General features: G+C 37.9%; 1 protein-coding gene across 1 annotated transcript in view; it reads left to right on the top strand.

The window, feature by feature from the left end:
* LOC140145951 (receptor-type tyrosine-protein phosphatase kappa-like) overlaps positions 1-18,905 on the top strand; it is an 83,412-nt gene that overhangs the window by 48,093 nt on the left and 16,414 nt on the right. The window contains 12 exon segments of the mRNA XM_072167689.1: positions 5,738-5,811; positions 6,869-7,100; positions 8,280-8,521; positions 10,280-10,349; positions 11,205-11,313; positions 12,933-13,018; positions 13,769-13,949; positions 13,952-14,123; positions 16,102-16,189; positions 16,782-16,858; positions 17,514-17,550; positions 18,565-18,662. Coding sequence (XP_072023790.1) covers positions 5,738-5,811; positions 6,869-7,100; positions 8,280-8,521; positions 10,280-10,349; positions 11,205-11,313; positions 12,933-13,018; positions 13,769-13,949; positions 13,952-14,123; positions 16,102-16,189; positions 16,782-16,858; positions 17,514-17,550; positions 18,565-18,662 — 1,466 coding nt within the window.

Here is an 18,905-nt window from a genome sequence, read left to right on the forward strand (position 1 = left end):
TGTTATATGGGCTCGAAACTTGGTGGGTATAGTCAACATTTAGATTCAAATTATTGGAATGTCATTTCGGTGTCATCCGAGGTCACCCAGGGGTCATCTGATGTCAAATTACTAAAAACTGACATAACAGCATGACATTTGGTGAGTACAGTCAACATTAAGAGTCAAATGTTTGGAAGGTCATTTTGGGGGTAATCCAAGGGGGTCATCTGAGGTCAAATGACTAACATCTGTCGTATGGGCATGAAACTTGGTGGGTACAGTCAATATTGCTAGGAAACTGTCTATACATACAAACTGAACTTCCACCACTGGCACGGCTCGGGTTGTTTTGGTAAAGCAATACCAACACCAGTTGTGAACTCGACACCATGAGGGGATATCCCATATCCCAACCCGTGCTCTGGGCATCTTGTAAAACATAAACATTACACAGCCGTGCGGCCTATTACATTTCCATATTATTACCTTCTTTAATCACCCCACACTCCCCATCCACCATCCAGGCTTCGCCCATACAGGGTTCTGAAAAGAAACTCACATCTAAACACAACCACTACCATACCATCACCCAACAACCTTACACACCAACCGCGTATGACGAAAACCGCGCAACCCGAGAACCGCTCTAGTTCTTATTCAGTTTAAGTGTAAGTGTAATTTTTATAACTAAAACTGCTTTTTTTCCAGAGAAAATAAAGTTGTGAGGATATCTCCATTGTTTTAAATGAATGAAACCATCATAAACATCTAAGCCGCCAAAATGTGTTCTTAGTCCATGCATTACGCGAACACATTATCGTACGATCATTGGTGATCAACAATCATGCTGCCATTACATAGGGGCATGCACACTGTCTTATATAATATCACTATATCCACTATTGTGTGATATAATACATTATATAACACAGACTACAGTTAAAACAAAAGCTGTAGTCATCTAGTCCAGCTAGCTGCTCATATCTTTGCTAGAGAACTACAGCAATTCGCTACCCTCGGGTGACAGCTTTACGCTTATACTTCATCGCATTGCTTCTATTTGGCGTCACACTCCCATAGCAAGTCCTACTCATGTCTATGGCCATTTGGATTATGGATTTTCACTGATCCCTAAAAGTACACAGATTTAAAGGCGTATTCAGTGATTCCTGAAAAAGTAAAAAAAAATGAACTTGTTTAAAGTATATAAATTACTTAAAAGTGAAGGATAAGTCATTTTTTCTTGAAACGAAAATAGCGGTATTGACGAAGTTGAAACCCCATTCAAAGCTTTTTTTTTTTTTTTTTTTTTTTTTTTTTATTCATCTGGCAATTAACAACAAAATTGAGACAAAACAACAAATTGGGTCTACTGAGCTGCCGGGGAACACTGAAAGCACAAAAGAGCACTGTCACCATAAGGCGCAGCGCTCCCAACTCAGCAGACCACACACATACAAATCATATTGGAAAAAAATACAAAAAGGCATCAATACAAATTAATCATCATGCTCCATATAGTGAGATTTGAGTTGAGATTTAAAAGTAGACTTGCTACAGGTGAGATACTGAGTCTCTGATATCGGATGGAATTGAAGACCATAACACTGGGAAATTAACTAAAAGACAGTTTTTGTAAGCATCTGTTTTAGGAGTGATTGATTGTTTAAAATTAAAGCTTCATGTCTCGTATTAACACACCACCTGGAAAAAAGAAAGGATTGGCATTAGTAAGACAAGAACAAGCGAATGAAACAGACAAATAAGTCCTTCTAGTTTTCAAAGTTGTGAGATTTAGAGTTCTGAGTCTGTCCTTGTATGATTGATCCCCCCTACGTTGACAAAGAATTGACCTAGTAGCACGATGCTGTATTTGTTCCAATTTATCAATATTACATTTCTTGTAAACATTCCAAACAGGCGAGCAGTAATCTAGTATTGGCAAAATGAGCGACTGGTAAAGTTTGAGTAGAACATAGGAGTTCTTACTTCCCGCGACAATTCTGGTAAAACCAAGTAATTTATTGCACTTTTTGACAATGTTGTTGACGTGACAATTCCACGAAAGATCACTGGAGACTGTTACACCTAGGAGACGAAGGTTATCAGTAGTAGCAAGACTAGTGTTATTGACGTGGTAGACAGGAACAGGTTTGTTTTTGCGCCTGCTTATGCACATGACTTGGCATTTAGATGGGTTTAATTGAAGAGCGTTATTGTTTGACCACCAGTTTAATTTGTCCAGATCAGATTGCAATATAGTAATATCCGTGTCATCTTTAATGATCCTAAAAATGAACGTGTCATCAGCATAAGCGTACATGGGAGACTGAAGATGAAGATGATCGTTAACGTATATATTAAACAAAAGTGGGCCCAAAACAGATCCCTGAGGGACCCCAGATAATACATTGGTCCACTCAGAACTAGCACCGCGAAAGATGACACGTTGTCGACGGCAAGTAAGGAATGATGTTATCCATTGCAATAAAGGTCCATGAATGCCGTGGGTCTTATGAAGCTTTTAATGAGCACATGGTGTGAAATAGAATCAAATCGCGGCTGTAATCCACGGATATAAGATCGACACGCGCAGTTGGATTAGTCCGACGATCAAGGGCACCAAGCCATTCTGTGGTGGCTTCACAAAGGGCCGTGGTGCATGATTTGCCAGGAGAAAACCCATGCTGATTTTCAAACATGAGACCATTTGTGAGCAGGTGACTTCTCAGCTCATCGCATAAGCGAGAGCCTCAAGCATTTTACCAACCACGGACGTTAAGGCAATAGGTCTATAGTTAGACAAAGTAGAACGATCCCCTTCTTGTACACAGGGACTACATGGGCTATTTTCCAACCCATGGGCAATTTGCCTAATGCAGCAGACATACTAAATATACTGGCGCAAGAACTGGGGCTATGCTATGAGCACACATCTTTAACATACGGCCCGAGATGTTATCAGGCCCGATGGCTTTATCAGCAGCCAATTTTTTAATTCTGTTTAGAACCATTTCAGAATTAAACCTGATGTTGGAAAAGGGTTCAACTATGAGTTCTGGAGATGTAATTTCCACAGTATCATCAGTATGTGTGAAGAAACTAGCAAAAAGATCATTGAATCTCTGAGCGATTAAGTCTGGAGCAGTACATGGTAGCTTAAGTAGAGATATTCACGTCAACTGTCATATTTTGTCTTTAATACACAGCTTTCAGTTGTTAGCACATCTATGCTAGTGCTACCAACAAAGCTAGGTGCAAAAACTGAGTTTTGATGATTCTTAAGATTTTCTGAATGAGCAAGTCACTAAATAGGCCTTTAAGGCCTTATCATTTGTCACCCGTGGGTAAGCTTACATACTTTGTGTTAGGCAACAGAGCCTAGTTCCCGAGACTTGTACACCTTTGCTTTGCTACAAGCATACAATCTATGCTATGGGCTACAATTGATACATTTCCTGTACATAATTCAATCACTAAAGGGGAACTGTGTTACACTTAATGAAAGGGGGGGTCAGTATAAAATTATATGGGGTGTGTTTGTTTTTTATTGGGCCAATCTTTTTGTCTCAGGGATTCTGGGTTCCAGGTGCTGGTAGAAAAGACTGGTTTTTTGTTTTTGTTTTTTAGTCTTTTTTGGAGGCCATGCAACAATTATTAACTTCCCTGTGGAAGATTTTGGAAATATGTTCCACAGGGGGAATTTGAACTTCAAATGGAATGAAGACATCAGGCAGCTCCATTTGAAACTCACCTTCCCTCTGTGGAAGATTCAAGTTGATCTGTCTCATAGGGTGTATGATATTCAAATGGATCTATCTAATGTGTTAATTCCATTTGAAATTCATACTCCCTCTGTGCAAGATATTTCCAAAATCTTCCACAGGGAGTGAAAAATGAATCATTTTGCTTGTTCGCATCACATAAGGGTCTTACTCTTAGCAGAGGAACACTGCCTCAGGCACAGTAGCCATGTCCTATTTCATGCTTCAATGGTGGCCTAGATCTTAATATCCATTAAAGTGGACATAAGCAGTCCTGGCTCCAAGCTCTCAATATCCTTCTATACAGCCCAAATCATGAGTCAAATAATCAAAAGTCACCCACTCTTTTTCTTAGCCAGTGGTTTCTATGGGACAGGCCAGTACAGGATGTTGCAGGAGCCAACATTAAAAAGTCGCTCATTTTTTTTCTTAGCCATTGGTTTCTATGAGACAGGAAATTGCCAAAAGTCCCAGGAAAATCTTCAAAAGTCACCCAATTGGGCTATCAAATTGCAGATTTGGCAACTGTGTCTACAGTGTAATGATATCAATCATTAGATTTAGGCTATGATTGTATCAACTATCAAAACATAGAACTACTGAAAAGCGCACATATTCGCACAATTTTTGTTTATGCATTTTTCAAATCAAAAAAAAATTAATTCCACAAAAATATCACACTTTAGTGTGATGATGAGGCAACAGGATATAGTTGAGATATTCAGTCCGCAAAAGAATTAAGGTACCAGTTATTTTCACCCCTGTATATCCAAGAGGACTAGCACTGTGCTTTCCATTGATTACAACATTAAAATGAAACTTTTGATTTTGGGTCTTAGATCACTGTCTCTTTTATTTAACTCTCAACCGATTTCAACAATTTTTTGTAACAAACGTTTGCAGTGGCCGATTATGGCGGCACCATGGGGGTGTGCAGGGGGGTGGGCATAGGGAAAATACCCCCAGTCAGAACTCTTACCCCCCTGTTGCCCGCCCCAGTAAACCAAAAATTGCAGCAATTTTACCCCAATGCCCCCTATGAAAAAAATGATAGCAATTCTGCTCCCACCCTAATGCTAACAGTTGTTTTCGGAAAGGAAATAAGGAATGAAACAGGACAGAAGACAATCAAAAGAAGTGACTTGGCACCACTGGGATTCGAACCTTAGACTCCTGACTGGTAGCCACAGGTCTTTGCTGGCCGTCCACCAAAAGCTTGTGTATATATGACTTGGCGTGATTGTGTCATGGCATCAGATGGGATGCATACATGTGCAGTGGTTTTGCTTTTTTAAAGATTTTTATAGATTTAGGTTAACTATTAAAACATGGAAGGGGATGAATGTTTGCTTACAGGAAGGTTATCCCTCATGGAGGAAACATACCGTTCACCGAATCTGCCGCTAAAATTAACGTACCCTGCTTAAGGCTTATATCAATATATTTGATTGGGTGATATCCTAATTCAGTAGTAAGGACATTATTGTATACATTTGTAGCCTCCAGTTAAATCTGAAATTTGGGAATAGAAGGGAAGGGAAAGAAATAGAAGGAAGGAAGACAAGAGATTGGAGGATGTCTCATGTTGCTTTAAGAATTACATTAATGACTGGTGAATGTTTCAAATTGGCTTGATAATAGGATTCCTTTTTACAGGCAGTCTGATATGAGGGAACTATTTTGGGACAAAGAGGTCTTACCTTTCTCCACGCGGGTGTCAACTGTAGATGTCAAGTTTCAGATTTTCTTTAAAAATTCAAAAATTTCAGAGTTGTACATTTCCATGACTATATCCCCTGAGGAAGATTTAAGAAACATCTTCCAAAGAGGGAGTATGTTTTTAAATGGAACTGGCTAGGGTTAATTATTTTGAATCCCATACTCCCTATATTATGGTTCTACCTGTATCTTCCACTGGAGTGAGTATTTCATTGTCACTATTTTTGATGCATTTGATGTGAATTGTGTATTCTTGTTCTTATTCCTTTCAGTTCCTCTTCAACCACAAGATTTATATGCCTCAGCAGACCCTAATGCTCCCAAGCAAATCATGCTTCAATGGCTGGTAGGTGACTTTTTCTTTTTCTTTGGCAAAGAAAAAAAAACCAACCAAAAAAAAACAGGAAATAAAAAAATTAAATTAAAAAAAAAGGAAAACAAAGTTCCAAGGCCTTTAAAAAATGCAAAACGATCTTTACAGCTTAAAAAAAATAAAAATCCATACCGTACCCTAATTTTTTTTTTATGTTACGCCAATCAAACAATTTTTTAGGCCATATGTGTAGAGACCCTTCCAAGTGCTTAAAAGGTTAGCAACTATTTTAAGCTGTTGCGATTTGGTAGTTCACAGCATCTTGGGAATAGTAGTGAGCTTTGGCAAAATTTGCATTGATCATGTTGTAACGAGCGAAACAACAACACTTCTGTAAAACGTACATAACTCATTAAAAACAATAAATCAAGCAAGTTTTCAAAGTATATGATTTGTAGAATTAGCTTTTGCAAAACATCAAAGTGTTATTTTTCAATAATATATTGATTTTGATAATGAAAATTGATTTTTGTGGCTGCTTTGGCCAACAATACATCGTGTACGCTTAAATGTTCAAACAAGAAATCCTACTGAGAGATTATTTGTCCACCATTTGTGCAGACTGTTTTAATGAGCAAGAAGTAAATATTTTACAATGGCCTATTCCAGTTGAAATCCATCCACCCTATGGAAGACATGACCTTAATCTTCCACACAGAGAGTGTGAATCTCAAATGGGACATTCTGAATGTGTGACTCCATTTGAAATCTATACCCCCTGTGTGGGAGATTAAGGTTATGTCTTTCATAAAAGTTGTATGGATTTCAACTGGAATAGCCCATTTTTGAACAGACAACCCTGAATGGGTGGCTCCATTTGAAATCTACACTCCCTACGTGGGAGATTAAGGTTATGTCTTCCATAGAAGTTGTATCGATTACAACTGTAATAGCCCATTTTGGAGCAGGCAACCCTGAATGGGTGGCTCCATTTGAAATCTACACTCCCTACGTGGGAGATTAAGGTAATGTCTTCCATAGAGGGTGTATGGATTTCAACTGGAATTCCCCAATATTCTCCTGTTTCCAGGAACCAGATGAAGACGATATACGATGCAGCTCAGGAGTGCAAGAATTTATCATATACTACAGAAACCAACATGAACATACTGACCATACTCTCACAGTAGGACCAAATACGAGGATGGAGACCTTGACCGATCTCGAGACATTCACCGAGTATCGAATAGTAATGGCAATGAGAAATAGTGTTGATGTCGGTGAACAGAGTGAACCTATTCATTATACATCACCAGAAGAAAGTAAGTATATTGTAGGACCAAGTTTGAAGGTGTCAAGCTTTACAGTTTTTGAGATATTAACTGATTATCTAGTGTAGATGACAATGAGAAATGATGTTGGTGTCAGTGAAAGGAGTGATGCTTTTCATTATTATGTCACCCGAAGAAGGTAGATAAATTGTAGGACCAAGTTTGAAGGTGTCAAGCTTTACAGTTTTTGAGACATTTACTGATTATCTAATACAGATGACAATGAGAAATGATGTTGGTGTCAGTGAGAAGAGTAAGGCTATTCATTTTATCTTAAGTCTTCTTCTTCTTAGCATGTCCATGGCACAAGATTAAGTGTGTTTCAGCAAGTGCTGCACACATTTTACAGCATTCTCACCGTAAACTGGTAAGTCAGCAGTTGTGCATGTTTGCTCTAATTGAGGGCAGCACAGTAGACTGGTAGATGTCCCATTGTTTGTGGTTCTGTTCCACAATCGCAGGTTATCTGCATTCTTTCAATATCCCTATTTGCTGAGGTTGACTTACATCTTCCTACAAGAGGCAATCATGTTTGTTTCCAAATTCTATTGTATGTGCCTTGTTTCATTGTATTTCACTTTTGCCTGGTCTTTGTGAATTGGTCTGATGTACTTTAGGGAAGGGTATGCAAACAGTAAATACCATTGTATTTTTTAGGTTGCATCACAAGACTATCACATACTTTTCTTAACAAAATTGTTTCACATACAGAGCTATAAGTTTAATACCATGCTGGTGTTGGATTTATTTGGCTTCAAATTTCCTTATTTTTTCTTTTTAATTTTGGTGAAATTTAGATTTCAATCTTTTGAGTAACATTGTTTAGCATGGTATTAAACTTATTGCTCGGTATGTGAAAAATGGGGGTGGGGCACGGTGACGCAGCGGTTCTGGCTCTGCCCCACAATCGATAGATTGCGAGACTCAGGCCCTATGGTGCCATCGTGTTATGCACTTGGATAAGGCACTTTACTTCACTTGCCTCTCTCTACCCAGGGGTGAAATTGGGAGCTATTTATTGTCCATTGAGCGCTGCCCAAAGATATGAGCATGCCATGGGCATTGTATGGCAGCTGACATATTCTAATAACAGCAAAATATTAAAATGTTAAATGCTCTATATGTGATATGACCAACAAGTTATCTGTTATTTTATTGTTTTATTCATAGCTCCTCCACCACCAATGAAGCCAAATATCACCATGACAACATTATCATCTATCACCATCAAACTGAAGGCAACAGAGCCGTACAATCTGAATGGATATGTCCGCTCATATGAGGTGGAATACCAAAGGATGCTGCCAGAAGAAGGCAATAAACAGATCGTCAGTTTTGCTGCAAATCCAATGGAATACTCTGTTGAGAAAATCTTACAAAATTTAACCGATAACAGCAACTATTCAATAAGGGTATGGAGATAAAGATATTCTATGTGTATGCAGCCCAGGGGGGAGGGGTACTCAAGTTTGATATAAAATTGGATGGTTTGAACCAAATACACAAATTTATTGATCGAGCTGTATTTTAAAACTCATAGCGAGACCAATCAATTTTGTATTTTATCATTATTATGTTTTCAGAATATTTTCTTTGTTAAAAAATGTGTGATTTTTTGGTCAAAAATGTGATTTTGGTCAAAAATATTACTTTTGTTATGAGATTTAGTCAAAAATGATTTTTGGTCAAAAAATTGTTGAAAACAATTTTTTTTTTTTTGGTGGTGGGGGGAAGTGAGCCTATCCAACACAGTCCAAGTGTTGAGTCTAAGTGTCATTTATTTTGGACTCTGTACAAAGTATAGGAAGGAAGATTCTGAAAACATGGATTGAGTAGGGGTGTGCTACTGAGAATTTATAATCAGACCCATCAATATACCAATTTTTCTCAAATTTGGACCCACCAAAAGTCAAAAATTGTCTTCGGTGTTAAAACTGCTCCCCTTGAAAGACCCCTGTTTTTGGACCATGCAGCTTCCAAAGACCTCTGAATTTTGACCAAAACAGACCACTGAAAAAACCTTGAATTTGATTATTTCAGCTCTAAAAGACCCCTAGATTGCCCATTCCTCATATTTCTGTGTTTTTTCCGGCAATATTCAACCAGAAAGCCAAGAAAGACCCCCAGGGGGCCACTCATGTATAAAAGGTGTAAACATCCGCATGAATTGACTTTCAAAAATGACCCTAAGCTAGGACGTCGAAAATTTGTCAAACTAACCCTAAACAAGGATTGTGCTCAAATAAAAACACCCTAAGCGAGGAATTGGTTTGAAATTTACCCCTAAACAAGGATAGACATTGCGTGTGTCAGTAGTGTCATTCAGTGACAGTAACGATATTGGTAAGCTTAGAATTGGCGCTGTTGAAGTCGGCTCTGATTTTTTTAAATTTGGTTAGTAAAATTGCTCAGAAACCACTCTTTTGTGTCAAATAACTTGATAAATATGTCACCGCTAATGTCTGTTAATTGGGTAATTTTAAAAACTACCCTAAGCGAGGCCTTGTCCTTAAAAAAACACCCCTTCTTTTAGTTAAATGAGTGTTTTGGACCCTAATCGCGGATCCGCGCGGATCCTTGTTTTGCTTTTCAAAACCACCCTAAATCTGCATTTTCTTTCACGTGGATGCTTACAACTTTCATATATGAGTGGCCCCCCTGGGGAAAAACCCTTAGTTTTGACTGCATTTGAAGCTCCAAAAGACCCTCTTTTACATGTTTGCAGCTCCAAGAGACCCCCTTTTACATGTTCGCAGCTTCAAAGACCCCCTTTTAGCGGTACACGGTCAGCTCCAGCCACCACCTTAAAATTCCGGGGGAGCATACCCACCAAAAATTTATGATGTGCCCCCTCTCACTCCCCAGAGTATAGTCAAATGTGGAAAATCAATCTATTAACCCGGCTCCTGGATACTGCTGGTCATCTAAGAGCATTTCTGATTGGTTGTTAGCTTGAAATGCACGTTGGAATTGCCAATTATGATTAGGCTTTAAACTATTTATGGTCAAACTAGCATTTGCATATGATCTTATTAATACCCTCCTTGATTGGTTCAAAATTGGACACAATATTCATTTTGGCCAATCAGCAGGTAGTTCTCATGGGGTGTCTAGGATGAAACACATAATAATCAATCTGCAATTCTTTGTATTTCTTCCTGTATATGTAGGTTCAGATAGAAAACGGAGTTGGAATAAGTGAATGGAGTGCGCCAGCCTATGCTATGACCATCAATATGCGTATGTAATCCTCTTTCTTTTCTTACTAATTTAACATTAATTTTATCATGATTTGAGGGTGGACATATGTTGCTTATGTGCTCATTCTCTCGGTTGGGCTGTTCCATTTATTGCACTTACCCATTTCTCATGTCTGTCAAATTGGACACCCTGGCAAAAACCCTATTGACTAGTACAGGGCCTTCAGTACCAGTGAATTTTCTCTACCAATTTGTCTTTTCTAATGTAATCATTAGCAGTTTATTCCCCTGATAAGAAATCAAACTTTTGGAATTGTTTTATGAAGAGTTATTTATTTTATGCCATGCTTTGTAATTTCCCCCATTGAGTGCAATGGTAAGCATCCCCTTCATGTCAGAGGACATGAGATTGAACAGGCAATTAATCCCGGTAAAAATAACAATGAAATTGAAAAATTAATTTTGATATTATTTAGCATAACAAATGGTAGCAAGCAGTTATGTGGGACATAGAAATTGGTTATTTGCATAATAAACACAAGATTAAATCCTTATCTCGTGCATTTGTGTATAACTAGTATGTCATGCATCATGTAACCTGATGTAAATTGTAATTTCTGAAAATGTTTGTTGCTCTGCTTGCCAGCCATAGACTTCAACATAAAAAGTCCAAGTTTTGAGATATTTTCTCAAAATATCAAGAGCTACCACTGAACTAATACTAGGCTTGTTTGTACTCATTTGAATAATTTTTTTGCATGCTGATTCCAAATATGGTTATGAAAATTAACAATTCAGATATTTTTGAATTTTTGAAAAAATTTTTTAAACCTGTCGCCTGCAGTCGACACCCACGTGGAGAGAGTTTTGAAATGTATTTGTTTATTTGCTACAGAGTCTGGTAAGCAGTCGGGAGGCCTTGGAACAGGAGGAACTGTTGGTGTTGTCATTTCATTCTTAATTCTCATTATACTTATTGCTGTCTTCATAGTTATTATACTCAGGTAAGAAGGAAGTTGATATGTGGAAAATCAAATTATTTAAAACTTACGTAAAACATAAAATGTTGTCCCTTTCAAGCATTCATGCAAAAAAAACATGTAAATGTTTCTTGTAAATGTGACTAATTCCTTATGGAATTACTGACATATATACAGTGTGATACTGGAAGTCTACAGTGTTTTTATCAATGATAATCATCATGATCATGTAATATATTGATATCAAATGAAATACTTATTTTTCATTTACATATTGAAATTAGGAGCTCCAAATCTGTGTATTTCTGAAGATATCATAAAAAACTGTCAAATTAGTCTCGAACATGGTATGCCACAGTTAGACTAATTCAACAGCTTTTTGATGATTGCTTCGAAAATATACCGATTTGGAATGCCTAAACTGATTTGTTATTGAGAAAAATATGAGCTTTCACCTGATACTAAAATCTGCATTTTGATGGGGTAAAGTGGTGTATAAGGCTGTAAATCGGGTTACACACCTTTAAATTCACATTGTGTGATTAAATGAGACATTTGAAGGGGACTCACTAATTACGAGCAGTGAAGTTAACTCATTCATAACCTCATTAATATATGCGATACATGCGATCCAATCATTTATATTTATTTGGCAAAACGCAAACGCTGAATGCGGTCAGTAATAAACAACAGTGGACCTCCGCGCCAACAGCGTAAATATTAGTAACCTCCGAGGGCGCTGTGTTGTGCGTCGAACAAATTGCGAGAGCGCTGGCCGCCGTATTTGGATTGCGCGCTACCATATTTGCACAGATTGTGATACGCACTTCTGTTATTGGTCGTTCTGTTTTAGCCTGATCGATTTTTGAAAAGGCAAAACGTAATTTTTTTTAATTTTTGAGCAAAATTGTGTGATATTTTGTAAAGTGAAGAGATGAAAGTGACGGTTATGAATGAGGTTAATAACTTTGCATCGGTAATATATCGGGCATTGTGAAAAATCTAAACATTTTGCCTTTGGACCTCGGAATATCCTGGGGCTCGCGCCTCGGGATATTCCTCGGTTCCAAAGGCAAAATGTTTAGATTTTTCACAATGCCTCCAAATAACCGATGCATGAGTTATTAACCTCTAATTCAATTAGGTTTTTATTCACAACGTTCAGCAATCGAGTGATGGCTGAAATATCTTGTGCGTATATCAATGATTCATCTTTATTGTTATACATCTTATTTATCGTCCCTGTGTGCAGCTCCACTCAATAATGATCGGCAAGCTAAAACACCATACATTGACGACAATTTATAGGCCTTGGAATGAAATTAAAAGGAGACATGTGATAGTGAAAATAAGAATCTACTCTTTATGGAAATCGCACATTATTGATTTAGCATAGCTATACCTACTTCTGAGGTGGCTGTCAGCAGTGGCGTAGCCAAGGGGGGGGGGCAGATGCCCCACCTGTGAGAAGTCTTTCCCCCTAGGATGTTGGCCGCCCTGATATTTAATATATTGGGCCCATTTTTGACCATTTTCGTCAAAGTTTGCCTACTTGAATGTTGCCTATCCCAAGCTGAAAAAAAGCTGACTACGCCACTGGCTGTCAGATCTGTAATTTTTTCTTATCTGTAATTTCTTCACAGGAGGCGTGAATCCCAGAAGAAGGTTCCACCCATTGCATATGCAGGGTCTACACATGGACAGACAAATACCACGTTTGAAAACTCAGGTACAGAAGTATAAGTAACTGAAAAGTTAAAGATCTTTGCCATTCAGCCATGATGAACAAAGAATTGGCCTTACGATGTTTTACTGCATGGAAATGAGGGTGTAACTCTTTGAAAAATATGTCAAAAAAGTATTTTCTGTAGAAGGGCATTCGATCTTTATAAAGTTTGATTATACTTTGATCAGCTCGTTTATCGGCGGAATTGTTCAGCTTTTACCACTACACGAAAAAGTAGACTCACGTTAAGAGTGACATAGTTGACCTGTATGGTCTTTATTTTATGTGTTAAAGAAAATAGACAAAGTATAAGTCTTCAATTAATAACTGCTTTTTTGGCAAGATGCCATAAGAAAATTCTCAAAAAAACAAACATTGATATTTATCCGCAATGTTATAAGGCCCCCGATTATGAACTGATCAAACTGTAGGTGTATATGGGACTTTATATTCATTTGATCTTCATTAAGCATAATGTGAATGCACTATCAATTAACTGATATAAGTACCTTCATCTAATGCAGCCATTTTCTGATGTGAATAGGGTCCATGTTTAATGCTCTGCATAACCTTCAACATAAAAAGTTTTGAGATATTTTCTCAAATATCAAGAGCTATCTTAAGAACCACTAAACCAATACTAGGCTTGTTTGTATTCATTTCAAATGATAATTTTAGAAAAAAAAAAGAATTAAACCTGACGTCAGCAGAATTAACAGAATATGCCAACCTGTCTTTTTTTCTCTCATGTAGTGATCGACCTCACAGTTCCTGAACCAAATAAATTTACAAATGGTAACATTGAAGAGAACACATACGCCAACGCAGCAGTCATTAATCACATGAATGAAACGGACCACATCAGACAGCGCCCTCCTAAGGAATTACCACCATCAGACGACAAGGGCCCGAATACAAAATCCCAGTGGCAACAGTGAAGCCATCTTTACACCAGACTCATACACCACTGTCAAGACGTGAGCCGAAAGGAGAACCAACCATGTATGAAAATGTGTCGCTTAGAGGTCATCTACCAATACCTGTGGCAGAGTTGCAAGTTTATGTGAATGAAGGAAAGAAAACTGATAGTCTGAAGCAAGAATATGCTGTAAGTATAGAAGATGGTGTCATAATACTAATCATAGAGTGTCCGTCCGGGCAGACGTCTGCGCGTCGGTTTTGCGTGTGTATGGGCACTACGCCGTGTGCATAATACACACTACACTATTGCGCACGTCATATACGGGGAAAAGAAATTGGCAGATGGAAAAGAGGAAGAATTAAGTGGAAAAACTGTACGATATAAATCACCATAGTTTATGATAACGGTATCAAAAATGCCCATTTACAGGAAAAAGAAATTGGCAGAAGAAAAATATGAAAAGAGGAAGAAGTGGAAAAACTACAATATAAATGGCCATAGTATTAGGTTGCCTGTTCAGTGATTCTTCCTGTTTTAGTGATCGCCCCCATTTAGCTAGTGGGGGCCAGCGCGGAGCACGGGTATCCCGCTATAGACTAATTCCAATCAGCCGTCTACACTTCGCATGTACTGTGTATATGCTTCGTAGTGACGACTGATTATCTTACAGCCCATATCATGACGGACTTCTGAAAAATAATCAATGCGACTTTGGTTGTGCACCGTAGCGCGACTGACTCGCGGCGCCCGTGTACCGCGTCGCTGTACCGCGCCTCTGTGACAAGATCGCGCTCGGAACTTCTAAAAACAACAAACTCGGTCAAAAGGTCAATTTGGACACAACTGCGCATGCTCTATGCCACAGGAATCCTGTTGCAAAATCCGTCACTTTTTTTCCATGTAGTTTTCTCAGTCGTCAATCCAGACGGTTGACGACTGAGGGCAGCAGTCTACACTACGCTAGTTCTATATATTCCCAGAATCCTTTGTAACATGATATATCACCACATTTCATCAAATGACACTCCCATAACATTTTACTCAAATGGAAATTAGCTCACCTGTGAGCTTTCTGGATAGTCATAGACAGTGTTCGAATTAAGGAAAAATAAATGGGAAAGAAAAAAGCAAGGTACACCAACTTGATGTGGGGAAACAAGTAAAATGCAGACTAGACAGTATGCAGGGGGACAAAAACAGCAAATGTAGGCAGAAGAAGTAGGCAAAGTTCGATAGCCAAAATTTACCAGTTCCAAGGCCCACAGAAGTGCTGAACCTGCAAAAACAACAAGGATCAATGGTAATACAAAACTGCACTAGAACAAGTGATGAAAATCACCGTGCATATAAACAGACACGCTTAACCAAACATCAAGAGTAGGCACAAAACAGGCAAAGTTCGATGGCCAAAAATTGCCAATTCCAGAGCCCACAAAAGTGTCAGGAAAACAGTACACTGGAAGTGATGAAAATCACTGTGTACATAGCAGTCAAACACTAAACAGACAAAAAAACAACCGACGTTTCAAGCAGATAAACTGCTCTTCTTCAGGGACAGACAACAAAATATAAAGCAAACAACAAAAACTACAATAAATGGTTGTCCCATGGACAACCAGATTACAATTTCTGGTTGTCCGTCTCAAGTTTTTGGTTGTCTGTAGGCCTACAACGGTGACAAAGGCTACAGATTTATGGTTGTCTGGTGGACAACCGAATCAGTATTCTTGGTTGTCCGGCGACTTTTTTAGTTGTCCCGGGTGAACGGACAACCAAAATTTCGAACGCTGGTGATAGAGGATAGAATCCCCTTTTGGTACAAAATGAAGGGCCCATTACAGTCTGCATTGCACATAACAATCATGTTATTAACTGGAGAGGAACAATAGAGTAACTGGACAAAGGACTCCAGTCAATTCATCAGAAAAATCTGTGAAACCATCCAGATTTTGGATCATAGAGGAGTAAAAAAAACTGAATCATGTATTAATTTTTATATTATATTAATGATTTGCTTCTTGTGGGAAGTGCAATGAGCCTTAGCTAAAAATGGATTTATCTATAAAAAAAACACCAATCTGGCGGAACTGTTTCAACCTTATGCAATTTGTTAATCCCTGTTGTTTATGCCTCTGTTTTCCTTCTTTTTTTTTTTAATTTGTAGTTGATACCAAAGGACAGGACCAAATCTTGGGAAGTAGCTGCAAAGCAAGAGAACAAAGCTAAGAACAGATTCAAGAATATCATTGCTTGTAAGTAAACTGTCTGTCTCTGTCTGTCTGGGTGCAAATTTGAAACTGAGATAAAGGTAAAAATATGGAGTAAAAAAACAATAAAATACATAAGAAAATAGACATCAAAAACTTCATGACTTTAGAACCAAGTATGCTAGACCTGGTGTTTTCAGTAAATGATAGCATATTGCATGTGTAATGCAATAATTAGTGTAACTCAATTTTCAAAAATGCCCCTTTGGCCCCCAATTGGACCAGATTGTGTCACATATGAAATTGGTTGATTTTTTTTTCCAACCTGATTTTTTCTAATATTTATAATGTTTACAAATATCCCAACGTACACCTAAATGGAATCAGCTACATTTGTTAGGTTTGTAGGGCAACAGATTAATTAAGTTATATTACTGCATTAACGTCCCCATAGAATGCCATGTTAAATGGCCAGTTGGGTTTCTGTCATTTTACTTCATTATTTTGGTTTAAAATGGACAGAAACCCTTCCTGACAGTTATTACTAATATACAGCATTTTGGGAAAAGAATAAAAAAATAAAATTTGATGGAAATCGTACATTATAAAAATTTAACTTTTTCCTCTCATTTTTCAGATGATCATTCTAGAGTGATTCTAGAACCTATTGTTGGTGACCCACATTCAGACTACTACAATGCTTGCTATATACAGGTAAACGACCATGATAAACCGAGTTAATCCAAGTTCTTTCACAGCTTGTACCTAGTTAAACATAGTTATACCGTGATAAACTAAGTTAATATCAAGTCCTTTCACAACTCAAACCTAGTTAAACCTTGATAAACCAAGTCAATCTAAGATCTTTCACAATTCTTTACCTAGTTAACCTTATAGTTACACTTCCATAAACAGAGTTTACAACACAATAGAATTCCCTTCGAGAAAACACACAGCTTCTACATGGTCTATTGCAGGGGTCCGCAAATAGCGCTAGTACTTGCAAACAAAAGGATTATGTATGAATAGATGCAACAGGATTACCTGCTGAAATTATCTCTATTGTATATATTATTCTATTAATCCTCCTCGTCCTTGCATCTCCTCTAGGTGTTAGGCGGCATCTATTCGCACAACTGGCCGGTCAAAACACCAGTTTGGTGCAGAGGGTCCAGTAATGGCTGACCAAATCCTGACCATGACTTGGCTCGTGAGATTAGTCTATAGGGCATTGTTGTTTTGCTTCTCATAAGAAAACCGCTGTAACAGTATATCTCAAAATTTGGTCACATACTGTTTTATTGGTTGGCCTCAATGTAAAATGTGATCACCCTCCTTTAATAATTGTTTTATTTGTTATTTAACACAGAATCACAAAGAAGAAAAGTCATTCATAGCAGCTCAGGGTGAGTAGTATGATCATTAACTCAATGCAACTCAACACAATAGGCCAGTCCATTTAAAATCCACACTCCCCCTGTGGAAGATTTTGGAAATATCTTCCACAGGGAATATGAAATAATTATTCAATTAGAAAAGAGAGATATGTGGTTTATGTACGCTCATTTTGATACCCCATTCACCCAATTTATTCAATATTAACAACAGCAGTATTTTAAAGGAAAAAACCCTGAATTTAAAAGTTGCCATGTAGTGTAATGATTTGAATCCAGCACGAGATAATGGCAGGTTTTACCTGCCACAATGCTTGCGTTTAATAACAATTGATCGCTGTTAGTGTAACTTTTAAATTCAGGGTTTTGTCCTTTAAAATACTACTGTGTTGTAATACTGAACGAAATTGGATGAATTGGGTATCAAAATGCGCATACATAAACCACCTGTCTTTCTATGTTAAGACATTTTGAATACTATTAATAGTTCTGAAGCTATAGACGTATTTATAAAGGCTGCATTACTTTTTGCGCTGGTAAGAAAGAGGATGCTAGATTAGCATACCACTAGACTGGCATACCGTAAACAGCAGAATACTGTTTCACCGCATATATCTATATATATTTCAGGGGGGGGGGGGTCAAAGGTCAGGTTTTCCCGGATAATTAGCTTTGGCCAATGGCATGATTCGTTGGTGCGTTGTGGGGTCCAATCACGTGTGACGGTATCGCTTGCTCGGCGCAATGCTTGTGAACAAGAGCATCATTCTCTGTCGTTGAAGCATTGGAGGAAGATCGGTGGATAAAATCGGTGGATAAAATCGCGTGTTCGAATTTGGGCTGCTTTAGTAATGGCTGATTCCAGTTTTCAACAAACAATTAAGTCTGGTAAATAAATTCACTGATCTTTTTCTAATGTCGACATGAGACGCACAAAGTTGTCAACATGTTGTTTTATTTCTGTCTGGGGATAATTCCAGCAAGCACTGCAAAAAACAAAAGTAATACATTTTCTGTTTATTTCAGGTCCAAATTCTGCGTCATTGAATGATTTTTGGAGAATGATTTGGCAAGAGCAGGTTGGGACAATTGTCATGGTTACGCAACTAGTAGAAAATGGAAAGGTAATTTACAAAAGTATTAGGCTATTCTAGTTGAAATCCATTCACCCCCTGTTGAAGACATGACCTTAATCTGCTACACAGGGAGTGTGAATTTCAATCAGGGTTACCTGAATGGGTGATCTATTTGAAATCTACACCCCCTGTGTGAGAGAATAAGGTCATGTCTTCTATAGGGGTGTGTGGATTTCAATTGGAATAGCCCATGATATCATAATACGTTTATGTAAAAAAGATGGCGTGTTT

This window comes from Amphiura filiformis, chromosome 2 (genome assembly GCF_039555335.1).
Source record: "Amphiura filiformis chromosome 2, Afil_fr2py, whole genome shotgun sequence".
Classification (NCBI taxonomy): Eukaryota; Metazoa; Echinodermata; class Ophiuroidea; order Amphilepidida; family Amphiuridae; genus Amphiura; species Amphiura filiformis.